We start from the raw sequence: 14,138 nt of genomic DNA, 5'->3' as shown, positions 1-14,138 counted from the left end.
TCACAATAACAGGTGGACAGGATTTGCCAAGTCATCAGCTGCCCTTCACTTGTGCCAGAGTACCAAAAATGCTCCTCTGACAAGGCTCATATGGTGCTATTCCACCGGAGCAGCTGGAGCTCCAAGTTCAGGCTGTCGCAAGGCACATACCCCCACCCTCCACCGGAATGGACTTTTTACATAATAGTACTCAAAAACATAGGAGTGGCTGGCAGCCCAATCAAAAGGCATAGAAGGTGAAATTAATATTTGCCAGACCCCAAAATATTTTTGGGGCACATGGTTGAGATATACATAGTTGGAGACAAACCCACACTATGTTTTCTGCAGGTCAACAACAAATACATTTTAATACAGTTAATTGACATGGGTGCCATCTATGTAGTCTGTGGTTTCCAGGATAAATTTGAGTAGTTGCAGTTCTTGAGTACTGGAATTTGAGACCTCACAGTTTAAATTACTTTTTTTGGTCTGTTTTCTGTTAGTATTCTGCTGGTAAATTATTTATTTAGACCCATTGGTCTCCCCATGAATCAGGCTGTATATACTGTATTAAGTATCCATGGAATGTGTCCCTACTCCCCAAGTGGGAGTCACCCCCTTTGGGTCTGTGGAGGTGAGCCCGCTACGTTTAACACCCCCTAGTGGACAGGGCAACTGGGATCCCACTGGGGGTGACAACCCCACCCCCTTCTCTTGGAGGACAGGCCACACATTGGCATGGATATATGCTATCCTCCATTGTATCGAGAGATGGGAATGCACAGCAATTTGTTCTGAATTTCTCTCATTAGTTTAAATTACTTCAATAGTACTTCAGCAACAAACTGATGTTTCGATTGGTCCTATGGGAAAACAAAATTAAAACGTAACAGCAAGACTTGTTTTGGCATAGCAAGTAATCTGGATGCACTCCAAAGGGGATACATTTTATTGCTTCACATATGTATTCAAATTCTAAATAAGTATTTATAGGCATGTATAAACCAATGTGTTTAAAGCACATATAGATGCCGGTTAATCAATAATTCAATTTAACCCCACACCATAATTTAAATCAAAAAAAGGTTTTTACTCATCCATAAGGGTAATACTTGCTATAAAAGAAAACTGTTTAAAAAATCACAAGAATTATTTCATGAAAATTATGACATACAAACAAAACTTCATGATTGTGTATACAAATAACATCATCTGCTAAACATACTGTTTGTGCTCTATTGTCGCTTGAAGCTAATGTTTTTAGTGGCTATATGGAGATTGCACAAAACAACTCTGAGAATGTTCATAAAGAGGTGTCTCGTAAGGTTTCTGACCCTTTACTGTTGCCCTCATTGTATGAAATGCAGGGCCAATGGACTGCTCAGTCTCCTCCCAAGAAAGAACATAAATGGCCTGTGAGACCCACCAGGAGAGGGAGAGGGAGAGCAGGATGGAGGCACGCACACCTACGGAGCAGAGGTGGGCCTGTCTCCCTTCGAAGCAGAGTCAGGAAGCAGTCCTACGCAGATGGCTTGGAGTGTGGAGGAGAGAGAAAGCCAGCAGAATGTGGATACCTGGAACCAAGCCTGTAGATGGAGACGCTCGGCCCCACCGACAAGAGAAGAGACGCGACTGTCTGAAACGTGGTTGACTGAAGTGGGCTGTCTAGGGCGGGTCAGAAACCAGTCAAGAATAGACCATGTGGGCAAAAGGCTCTTAAATGATTTTGCGTTTGGATTGGATTCTTTTCTGAAGTGGTAGTGCTAGGAGTCAGGCTTGAAATGCACCTTCTTAACTCTTTACTTTTTGTTACCATATGGACCTGTCATACAGCTAAAACAGGGTTTTGGGACTGAAATAAAACGAATGAGTCCAAACCACAATGAATGGTCAGCCTCCTAATTCTGACTTACCACAGTACATTGCGTTTCCTGCATAATCAGGCTAAGAACCTATAAAAATGATCTAGGAATTGTGACAAATTGGCTTCTACCCTGCAGGAGTACAAGGATGAGTTAAATTGTCTACTCGGCCCTCACACTTCTACAAACCAAGAGCCAACATAATCAAAGGTAAAACAGGCACAGGTAAAAGCTATACCTCCTTCGCCTTTTGTGGTAACATAGGCTGAGGCAAGGCTATACTTTCAAGAGGGGTGAGAATGTGGGTCAGTAGCAACCCAAACAATAAGTATAAACAATCCAAAATAAAAGAATGCCCAATCATGGTTCTATAAAAACATATATACTTTAATTAAACACACCATGTACAATAACTAAGCCACCAGTGAGGAAAGAACACGGAATAAGCAATGATAACAAAATGCAGCACTGTCAGTAATTAATATGGGGTGTAAGGCAAGTAATAGCCACAATGTTCTTTAAAAGGATATGTTCTTTGGAAGCACCCCGAGGGCCCAGCAATCCCCATGTGGTGGAAAAAGTTTTGGGATATTGCGGTGGCTGAAAAAATTTCTTCCTTCCGCTTTGGGAACAGAAGCAAGTTTTACAGCATTTGGTCCGCCCATTTCGACTACGCTCAACAGTTCCCAGGCATGGTGAGGTAACCACCGTCCTGCCGCTGGATGGCGAAAAATGACTAAAGAAGTCTGGGATCCCGTCAGTGGCGCCCCCGAAGCACCCCGCACGAGAGTCCTTGGTTGAAACAATTTGACGCCCGCCGCATCCATCCCTTAACTGGAATTCGGCCGCTATTGTCTGGCCCGCTGCTGACCCCATAAGCAGTTCCTAACGTTCTTAGCCATGAACTGAAGCTGCCTCCCCTCCCATGAAACCCCCTGATAGACTTCCCCCTGTTCTCCGTTATGTTTTGACTTTTGTTTATTTGTTCACCACTGCATTATGACATGAATAATGTATACTGCTATCGGTTTGTTCACGAAATATTAATAAAAAGCCTTGTTGAAAAAAAAAATGATATGTTCTTGGATGCAAAAGGGTTAAAAGAGAGGCAGTTAGCAGTCAATAGTACCTTTTTGCAGTTCTTGGTGGTCCGGCAGCACCGGATCAGACTTCTTGGCTCTGTGCCAGCAGTTCGAAGATCGGGAGAGTGCAAAAGGCAGCACCGGAGAGTCATGGTGTTTTGCATGTGTTGAACGGTTCTTGAAAACAGCTCTAAGCAGTTAAACAGCAAAAACACTAGGAGCCGAGTCTCAGGCTGCTGCGAGTCCCAATCCAAACAAGGGGAGGCGGGCACACAAATGCAGGGGTCCTCCATCAAAGTGAAATCCTGGGTACCGATTTGGCTAGCAGAGAAGCAGGTCTTATTCCAGCAGCAGGTTCACCTCCAATGGTCTCTGGGGATAGTTGGGGGACAGAGTTTGTCTGTGCCCTGGAACACCTGATTTACCTCACAACTGGAGGCCTCTGGAAAAGGTTGCTCTCCCAGCAGGGTCCAAACCACATCTTCAAGGGTTGGAGTCCAAAAGATGATTCCAAGAAGAGATCCGTTCTTTTAAAGGTAAAGGTGTGCAGGTGATTGGACTAAAGCTAGCCTGTCTCAGTGGTCTAATTCCTGCACTTGAAATGAGTGGGCCTTGCCCGTCTGACATCACTCCCAAAGTGCTTTCCTCTAGAGGAAGTGGAGGGGAGAGAGAGGCAAAGAGAAACAAGATGGTGGGAGTCTTCCTCCATTGTACAAAGATATCCTGTCTGCACTAACCCAGACCCTCTTCCCTTCTCACTAGGATCAAACGCCTTCAGAAATGTAGCACCCTGTTATGAGGCTACTCCCTTTGAATAGTTGTGCTCCTTTGATGCCTGGGCCCAGGACAGCTGCCTGTTGTGCAGCTGTCTGTGGAGGAGGGTGTTACCATTCAGGTTCCTGTCCTGTCACTTTGGCAGGATCGGACTGTCTGGCCAGGATACACATTGCCGTCCAGCAGCACTAGCTAACAGGATCAGACACGTGTGATATCACATTGGATGTGGCGGCAATGATTATAAGTAGTGCCATGCACCATGCATTAACTCAGACACAGCTTTTATTTTTATTTTTTATTATTTTTTTAAATTTAACCTGCCACCATCATGAGCTGCTGATAATGATCATCATGGTTTTGGTACAGGGGTGCATATCTTAAATACAGCCATGGTGCTGAAGAGACATGACTGTCACTGCAGCTATCATAAGAGCAACTTGTGACGAGTCACAGTATTTTGTCACTTCTCCCCAGAGGGGAGCCATTCCCTGTGAGGCTAGGGAGGTGAGGCCACTACCCAATAGTCCCCATAAGGGTGGTAAGAAGAAGAACCTCACAGGGAGAGATTCCCCTCCTGGCCATAAGGACTCCCATTCCGTGAAGGAACTCCATAACCCCTTTTAGCTTGGGACCAAATCCCTGTCAGAAATCCCTGAAAACACTACTGTCTGTTATGGTAATGTCTGTTCAGTCTTCGATCCATAAATTAATATGACAAACATGAAGAATAGCTAATGAAATCTGCGAAGTAATAACAGGTTGCCTTACCATACTACTGAGAAGAGTTGGCCCCAAGGAGGCATTTAGATTACCTCAAGAATAGTAAAGAAGGACTCTGACTTTACACTGGGGAGGATCCAGCCACAGTAAATAAAAAGCAAGAAGGGACTGGCAAATGGAGAGAGAGCAGCTGGCAGTAAGCCAGCCCAGCAAGTTCCAACCTGGGAACTCAAGTTACACACATGCTGATCCCCAGTGGAACATCCAAGCACGGTTGACGGAGCACTACAGAGAAAACCAAGCTCCTAACCAGTGGAAGAGTGAGGAAGAAGCAAGCGGCGGCGTGACCTCAGGGAAGTGGACCGTGTGATCCTGCAACTGTGTGGGAACCGCGTGGCCTAAATCTCAGAGGAGCCGCAGGGATGAAGCGGGGAGTGGAGTGAAAGAAACGCTGAAGCAATGCAAGTCAGCCCAGCATCCCAAGAAGATCTGGCGACGCAGTCCCAAAACCCTACAGGAAAAGGAAACAGCGGAGTCCCTGTAGGGGCTTGGTCAGACTAAGAGTCAAGAAAGCCTCAGGAGTAATCTCCCTCATCACAGTAGTGATACCCAGAAAAATAAGGGTCAAGAGAGCCTCAGAAGTAATCTCCCTTGTCACAGTAGTGATATCCAAAGATCTAAGAGTCAAGAGTCCATCGGGGGGAATCTCCTTCGTCACAGTGGTAATCCAAGTAAGATTAAAGAGGACACAAGACAACAAGAGCCGTATGGAAGAAATCTTCATAACGTCATAAAACAGGGAAGAATTGCTGGAATTGTAAAGCAAGCTTTCATGAGCACTTGGGAAGAAGTAAAGAGACTTTTGATAACTACTGCCAGATACTATCCTAAAACAACTCTCAAGAACCCTGCAAGGTGGGTCAGGAGAAAGGATTCAGTTTCCTAACCAAACCCTCATTGTTGAATCAGAAACTAGAGCAAAAGATTGTTGGAAAAGAGATGAAGATTGAGCCAGTTCACCAGAAGAAGGGAGTCATTCTCCTGGTACTATTTTCATTTGAATGCTGATCCCAGTTGTAGGATAGTGGTAGGGTTACAGTAGAGTTTTGGACAGAGAACGGATACTTTCATTTGGACAAACATCCTGACGACGAGCACCAGAGTTGATATTGGTTCAGGCAGGGATAACCCTTTTAGAGATGGGGAGAAGTAGCTTATTTTCTTTGTTTCTTAAATAAACCTTTGTTGAAACATCCCCCCCCCTTTGTCCGACTCCTTACTCCATCACACCAAAAACAGTGGCCTCTGAACCTGCACTGTGCCACTGGCAGGGAAGGTACTGCAAATCAGGATACTAATGCAGCAGGGCACAGATACACACTATGCATTTGGCATGGAGCTTATGAAAGGGGAATCTGATCAGCAGATTACACTTTCAGAGATGGTCCAAAACATGCCAGGGCTTTCATACCCTTGCCAGATGGCAATTCATCACAAGCCGAGACAACACGTTTAACACTTATTGAGTACTGTGAAGGCATCATGAAGCAAGACCCAGACAACAGATTCAAAGTCACAAATAAAAGGGTTTATTAACTAAAATGTCAGGATGGTTGAAGGCCTAACTTGCCCTAAGCTAAGGTGGGATTTCCCTAACTGAATGAAACTAAGGAAAGTCTGAGTCAGACAGTTCAACTTAAAAGTCTGTCTGTGTCCAAAACCTATCCTTGCGCTCACAGCTAAAGCTAAACAATGTGTAGGGATGTCAATAATGAAAGAAATGGTGAACAAAACAAAGTTCTGAGCTTCTCCCAGCTCCTAGCTTCCTTTTCAGCTCCCCTTCGCCAGGTTCACGAAAGTTCCACAAAACCTTGCGGTTCCCTTCTCCAAGTTCAAGGCAACACAATGCCAAAGAAAAAAGTCTTGAGGGCTCTGTCCTCAAGACAGAATTAACGTTCATCAAGTCTCAGGGTTCCCTTCCCCAAGACTTCAATGGTTCTATGTTCTTTCATCACCGGAAATGTAAACGCCTGTAATTTAAACGTGTACATAATTACGAGAAATATTGGGGAGGGCGGGGGGTTTCTCACCCTACAACCCCCACCTATTTTTACCTGTTGCCTACCCCCCCCCCCCCAACCCCTTATCTGCCCTTTCCCAACCCTAAACATTTTGATGCACATTTTTCGTAATTATGTACACGTTTAAATTTAAATTGGAGGCGTTTACATTTCCGGCGATGAAACGATGTTTCGGTCTTTCAGTGTTCAACACAACTCCAGGTCAACTTGACACTCATTCTGGATTGCATTAACACTTCACTTAAAGTGCTCCTTTCTTGGTTTACTCCAACATGGTCTTTGGCTTTCACAATGGAGGGTTCCTGGTGTAGGCGCAGTTGTCAGACCACACAGTCCACCCATTACAGGTCACGCAATCAGGAACCATAGGCTCTTCAGCCCACACAGGTCCTTCTGTATTTGCCCCTGTGTAAAGATTCACGCTCATTTAGCTTCTCCTTGTCGGCCTCTTGGCTTTATGTGCAGACTCACAATGTGTCAGATAGCCTCTGCCAGTCTTTGGCCTTGCTGCACTGTATTCTTGCATAGAATTGACGGCATGGTGCTTTTATTTCTTCCCCACCTTTATTTCATGCTCTTTCACACACTTGCTCCATTACTTCGTATATGCTGGTTTCAAATGGGCACTTTCACATTTATCTTTCATCAGACCGTAGCTTTGCCCATAAAGTTTCATTCCGTTCGGTATTCAATATTTGCTTAACATCTAATTCTCAAGTGTTCATTACTGGCTTGGCCTTTTATTTCCAAAAGATGATCGTCGGGACTTTCAATTCATTCAGTATTCAAAAATATTCAATATGTTAGCCAGGACTATGTCCAATTACTTTCAGGTGACATGGCATTCACAGATTACTTATTTCAGTTCGTTCGGCATTCTCAAATACCTGTCAGTATTAGCGGGCGCCCTGGAATGAGTGTTCCCTAGATTACACTGACCGGTCGTGCGCGACCACTCTGCTGCTTCACCGGTTCTTCGGTTTGATCCTCCTGGATCCACGAGCTTTGCCTCTCTGGACTCAAGTGGCTCCCAATTCTGGCTTCTCCGACATGCTTCTCTCCATCCTGTTCCGTTCTCTGCTCTCTTATCTGGTGTGTAGCCCCACCTTTTATACTCCCTAGGAGTGTTAAGAGTCCACAGGTAAGGTTCAGTAGGGTTAATTGCCTGACCTCCATGCAGCCTATTTGTTGGACATGCCTGACTTCCCCAATGGTACGCTTTCACAGTTTTCTTCTTCGTCTCAGTACCAGAGTGTTGAAAATACCTTTGGTGTTCACTACTCCTAGTCGCCTCTTCCTCGTCCCAGGACTGTAAAAGGTCGAATTAGGAAAATTGAGGGGAGCTAGTTCAAAGTAGCCCATAAAGGTCGGGGGAGGGTTAGGTTGGTCCTCAGAAAAAAAGGGGGATAACATTTTTCGCCTGTGGGTACCTTTCTCCCAATTCCCAAGGACCCTCCACCCAGGTTATCCTCCTTCGCTTCTCCACCCCCAGGGTCAAGATCCAAAAGCGACAGCCTTTCCCTGGCCACCTGAGAAAAGGATCCAGGGAGAGTAGGATTGGGGATACCCTCAGGGTTCTCACAGTACTCTCATTACAAAATAAGGGACTACTACTTTATCACAATAAGAATAACACACTTCAACAGCAATTCAATACAAATCAGAATTCAACAGTTATCGGTTTGACTTACCTGAAGCTGCTTTGCATTCAAGTCTTTTGTTCCACGGAAGACATAACTTTTGGAGATTCCTTCGCATCCCAGCTCGTGCACCTGCACCATTCTCCCAAATGTAATAAGACCCACCAAAGCTGTTGGTGGTAGAAGACTCAATGACATCTGCATGGATTCTTTCAGAGCTTGTAAATCTTCATCATCCATACAAGTGTCGACAACATACAGGAATATCAAAGGCATCTGTGGACCACGCTGTTGGGACACAATATTGGTGTTTAAGACTTGAACACATCCAAGAACATATTCCAAACTAAAGTGGTTTAACACAATTGCAATATAAGTGCACAGAGAGTGTTTTTTGCTAGATCACTTGATCTAAAAAGAGGTAAGGGGTTTTTTAAAGTAATAATTTAGATAACTGCAAACATTAGCATAACCATTCCTACTTTTAGTCCAGTTACATAACAATCCCATTAGCTATTTCTGAACAAAAAGGTATTTAGTGAACACTTCAATATTGCACTTAAGAATGAAAACACTCTACAGAAAGAAACATGCTGTAATTTTAATTGGCTGGAAACCTTCTTCACCATCTTAAAAATAGTGACCTCTTATGCATACACACGGTTAAATCAGCCTTGGCATCAGGCAAGTCATTCAAGTATCAGCATGAAGATATTGGAATGTGGAATGTGTTCCCTGAAGGCATCAAAAGCACAGACGTAAAAACTTCAGGAGATCCTTAAAATCCACCTTCCTCCTATGTGTTGATAGACCATGAGAAAAAAGGCAGAAACACAAAGATGGGAGGTGTTTGGAAAGGTCTATCCCAGCACCAATATACAACTTTGGAGTACCTCACCCTAGACTGTTTGGACCGTCTCACATGCCCAAACCCTGTGCAGCATTGTTCCTCTCACTTTTTTGAATGATCAACAGTTGTCTCATGGAAGCAGTTTGCACTGCAATATCCTGTGAGGTGACAAGTACAAAGTATGTATTATACGTTGTTGTTTGTGCCATTAAGTTCAGACCCAATTTCATTCTTACGGCTGTGACGAACCCGAGATGTCACTTCTCCCGAGGGGGAGCCCCTTCCCTGATGACAGGGTGGTGAGGCCACTACCGATAGTCCCCCTGGGGGTGGTAATGGGAGAATCTCATGGCGGAGAGACTTCCCCTGTGGGAACAAGGGAGAAAGTCCCTGAGAATGCGGTTTGCCAACCCTCCACCTACACCCTGTACACCGTCCTATTCCATAAAACCTAACTCCATATCCTTTACTTCCATGTATGTCTGTAAATCCGAAAAAGGTAACAACTACTGAGACGATGAAGAGCAGGGACTACCTAAGGGCGACCTACTTAACAAGTACTGGGACGAGGAGGAGGTGAGGAACAAGTAAGGGCAATGGTGGGAACTTGGATGAACAGTCGATTCTTCTATGTCCGCTTAAAATAAATACGAAAGAAGGACTTACTATGTTGTCAAGCTCTCCCTGGATGAACCGCGAGCATAGGAGTTATCCGGCCTGGACAATAGAACAGGCTACTGACCGAGACGCTAGCGGGCAGGCAGAAGCATACCTATCCGGTCTGCCGGGATAGACCAACCTGAAAGGGGGAGAAGCAACAGTCCAGGCGTGCGATACAGACACTGCAGCCCAACGAAGAACGGGAGAAGCCATGAGAACCAGACGCAGAAATCAGAAGAGCCCGATACTGACCAGAGCCCACCAGCAGCGATCCTAAAAGTTCAGGGGTTGCCGGGACGGTTGGTGGGAGCACAGCAGAGTCGTGAAAGACTCTCAATCCACAGAGCAGGGGTGAGGAGGAAGCTCCTGAGAGAGAAGAAAAGAGAATGAGAAGAGGTCAGGTGTGGGACCTGCACCCACAAAACAACATCCCTACAAGTCATCATTTTCGTGGCAGTACCTGGCAGGAGAGTGAACCAGGTCTGCCAAATCTAAGCCGTATAGAAACAGGGGATTGGGAACCACATCCACAAGAGGAGTACTAACCATCTTCCTTGTGGCAGTACTCGGCAAGAGAGTGAACCAAATGTGCCCAAGTCTGGAGCCAGGGAAGCCTGGGTCTGTGACCCACAAACTGAAAGACTGAAAGTATTGAACTGTCAAACCAAAGTGAAAGAGAGACTAGGGGAAGGAAGTCATTCCCCCTGGTTGTGTTTAACTGTAAAATCAAGATACTAGGAGAAGGGAGTCGTTCTCCTGGTAACCAAAGCTGAAAAGACTTTCTGATACAAAGTGTTAAAAGATAAGCAGTACGTCTGCCAAAGAAAAGTGATGGAACTTTGTCTTTGGTGTTGAAGAACAATTTTAACCCCGAGAAGGGAGCCAGTCCCTTAAGAAGAATTCAGAACCGGGAAGTGAACTTTTATCCCCAGTCCAGAAGAAGCGAGTCATTTATATGTACCAAGAAGATCTACTTTATCACTTGTTTAGTTTTAAGTGTAAGGGACAGCAGTAGGGTTTTTGACACTGGACAATTGATTTACACTGACATTCTGACAGAACCCTTTGTGTTTTAGTTGAGGCACGGAAACCCCTCTTAGAGATAAGGAAAGTTAGGTTTTACTAATAAACGTCTATAGCATTCACCATGCCACCTGTCTGTCAGTCTCCTCCTTCTGCACCCTTATAAGGTTTAGCTACATATTTCAGTTTACTATTGGTTGATCAATTATTTATTTGTTTTTCTTTATTACACTCCATAGTCCACAGGCATCGGGGCGCACAAAAACACACAAGACGTTACAACAAGCATGGGACATAAAATATGGGAGACCTCAGGCACGGAAACAAATATCAGCCTTATGCAAGGTCCACCACTAGTTTTAAACTTTCGGATGAGTTTTTTTTCAAGGTTTTCACTGATGCTCAGAAAGGGTGGGAGATTACTATTACCACATTCAATGATAACGCAATCTCTGTTATTCGAGCACCATTCTTCAATCTGAAGCCTGTGGCATATTTTCAAATCATATGATGCGATGATCCCATTTCCCAGTTTCAAATGCAGCCAGGCTAAAACTTTGCTCTTTAATGCATCTCTGGGTTTCTTTCTTGACGACGTATCCACGTTAGTAATGATTACATTACTCTTGTCCAGAACCAGATCACTTATTTTACATTTTGCAATTGCTGGCATTTAAGCCGTTCTGAAACGAAGATCCTTAAACAAAGGGGTACTTTGCTTCTGGCCCGCAGACCGTGGGCTAGGTAAATTTACTGAATTTAAACAATGCTTTACACAATCCCGGAATTGATCTGCCACGTGAAATGCTGGTACTAACAGGGAAGGTTGAAGTGGTGATGAAACATCCACATTCAGCTGTTCCTTTCCAATCACCTTTCTTAGCATATCATTATATCTGGCTGTTGGTAATGCTGATAAATCAGTTTGACAGTAATTATCCAAACTTAATTGAGGAGCTTGAGTCTCAACATGGTCAAGAGTCACCAGCCACTGCCGAAACTCCCTACAATTGGCAGAGAGGTTACGTTTTGTGATTATGCTTTCCCTAATGGAGTGCCAATCCAGTAAATCATTTAACTCCAAGCATTTCTTTTCCAGGGACAAATTAGTCTTTAATGAGTCTTCTCCCAGACTAGTATCTAGTAATACATCACATTTAGTTTTACTTGGAAGGCAGGTTAGACAGACTTCAGGTACACACAAAAGTCGATACATCACTGAGGCTAAAAGGGAAGTAGATGTGGAGAGGTGAGGAAACAGCAGAGAATTGTGTCTCTCAGTAAGCAGTTATTGTGTGGACGTCTTTGTTCTTGACTGTTAATAAGGAGTCTCTGAAGCACAGCGTATTGTTGGCAGGAGCTCTTAAAATCCATGATGCGTGCAAAGTGCTGCGATAAGTGCAGTTACTGATCTTTGAAGAAAGTCTCTGCTTTATTTCAAGTGAGCCGTTTATTCCTCCTCCCTTTACCTTCATTAACTGCCCAAAAGCTTGTGTCTTTTCCCTTGTGACTTTTGCAGATTCTGACGCTACGTGTAATCCTAACAAGCGTCTAGTTTGATTGAAACCAACATGCACGCTTTAAGGAGTAAAGCAGCTACTGCTCCGCCCCACTCCGTGCTCCCCCAGGACCCTGCCACAATCACCATCAGGTGCGTTCCTGGGAGAGAATTATGGACTTCCCTTTTCCAAGTTACAAGATCCAATACAGGATCTGCCTAACCAGCTTATAAGAAAGCTGGTGGGGAAAATCATGGACTTCTACACTAACGAATTTGACCCTGTCTCTGTGAATGCACTTCAAGTGACAAGCACTAATGCACAGGAGGCCAAAGATACCCATCGGGAGCTGTACTTTAAGCTCAACGACGCAAACATTGAACAAGGATGCCAGAAACAACTCAATTGAATTACTTACTGACAACATGTCACTCGATCAGCTCAGTGAATCCCCAAAGTTTTAAAATTCTTTGCAGAGATCTTGCCACCTGAGGGATCATAAATCTCTGGGATTAGAACGATCGGCCTTCTCCTATGACTCTACACCAAACCCACTAAGCTCTTTCTTCATTAAACATACACAGAGGCCACAACAAACGAAAAAAAATTAAAAACAATAAAAATAAACTTGTGCCCAATAAGGAAGAGTGGTTCAAGGACATTTCTCAGAAATCTACATGCAAGAGCACAAGATTCGGATTGTTGTTTGCAAAATCAACAACACTGATACCTCTGTGTACCTCAACGTAGTGGAGGATGTGGGATAGGCTGTGCACCAAAGAGTTTGGGTGGAGGACTATTCTACCCTGGAAGTGAAGTCAGTCTTTGGCCTGGCCGATAATTGTGCCGCCTCCGACATCAAGATACCGCCTGCTGCCTGTGTTTCTTCCACATGGGTCCTTGGTACGGCCTCTCGTCTTGCCACCATTTTGTCCCCAGACGCAATCTTGTCTGCCGGGTTCTCTACTGTAATGTGAAGGAAAATGATGTTCAGCGCAGAGCCTGATATTACAGACCTAATGCGGCCCTCGAGCGACAGCTCGATACTGGTGGAGACCTCAAGTACACCCTTAGTGGGCTCATCGACCTCGGTCTTGCGCCCGGTAGATCTGGTGCATGCCAGCGCCCCCCTCTTGCCAGTGGAAAAGCAATGTAGCCCCTCGGGAGTTACCCTGATACTAGGACCTTAAGAGCCCTCGGCCCTGATCCCAGAGCCCAGGGCCCCTTCAGGCCACGGGCAGGTAGCTCTGTGAGCCTCAGTACCTTGACTGGTGGAAGGATCTGGAAGACATCTTCTGCTCAGTAGATTCCTTGGGAAGACACCCCCCCCACAGCCCCTCTTGCGGGGTGCTTTGGAAAATAACGTATTTACCTTCTCTGGCCTTGCCTTCCCCACATGCAACGTCCTTATGGTGGTCCAGAGGTGTGAGGAACCTGAGGACGTCTTCACTACTTTTCCCCCTGTAGCCTCCTCTCGGGTGGCCAGGGCTTTTGGATGCCGTTCCTGGAGGTGGATATGCCAGGGAGTATCACCTGGTTGGAGGAGACTTGGAGCATGGGGAGAGGACATCCTTAGGTGAGACATGGTACCCTCCATTTCCGTTTCATAATGAACCCTCCATCCCTCAAGCCTTTGTAGGCTATTGTTTGTATGTTTGTCAACCCTTTCCCTGTTCTTCCCTCAAAACTTTCCCCAAGAAACACCATCAACACTGTGACGAGGAAGAGACCAACTAGGAAGACAAAGCCTCATTCTGTTAATGCAAACACATATCAGTCTCCTTTTATTAATACAAACACATATCAGCACCCTTTTGTTAATACAGACACATATCAGCCTCACTTATGTACTGGGACAAGGAGGAGGACAGCATGAGAAAGGGAGAATTAATGACAAATGATCTAGACTTTCCTGGTCTCATCATGGTGGCTGGAACTTTAAAAGCCGACATCCTTGTGTAA

General features: G+C 44.9%; 1 protein-coding gene across 1 annotated transcript in view; it reads right to left on the bottom strand.

The window, feature by feature from the left end:
* Positions 1 to 14,138, bottom strand: part of SEC23A (SEC23 homolog A, COPII coat complex component) — a 1,668,754-nt gene that overhangs the window by 1,391,324 nt on the left and 263,292 nt on the right. The window contains exon 5 of the mRNA XM_069637506.1: positions 8,196 to 8,432. Coding sequence (XP_069493607.1) covers positions 8,196 to 8,432 — 237 coding nt within the window. The remainder of the gene's footprint in view (positions 1 to 8,195; positions 8,433 to 14,138) is intronic.

The sequence above is a fragment of the Ambystoma mexicanum genome, chromosome 14 (assembly GCF_040938575.1).
Source record: "Ambystoma mexicanum isolate Mex_15411 chromosome 14, UKY_AmexF1_1, whole genome shotgun sequence".
In the NCBI taxonomy this organism is placed as follows: domain Eukaryota; kingdom Metazoa; phylum Chordata; class Amphibia; order Caudata; family Ambystomatidae; genus Ambystoma; species Ambystoma mexicanum.
This window is presented reverse-complemented; position numbering and strand designations above follow the sequence as displayed.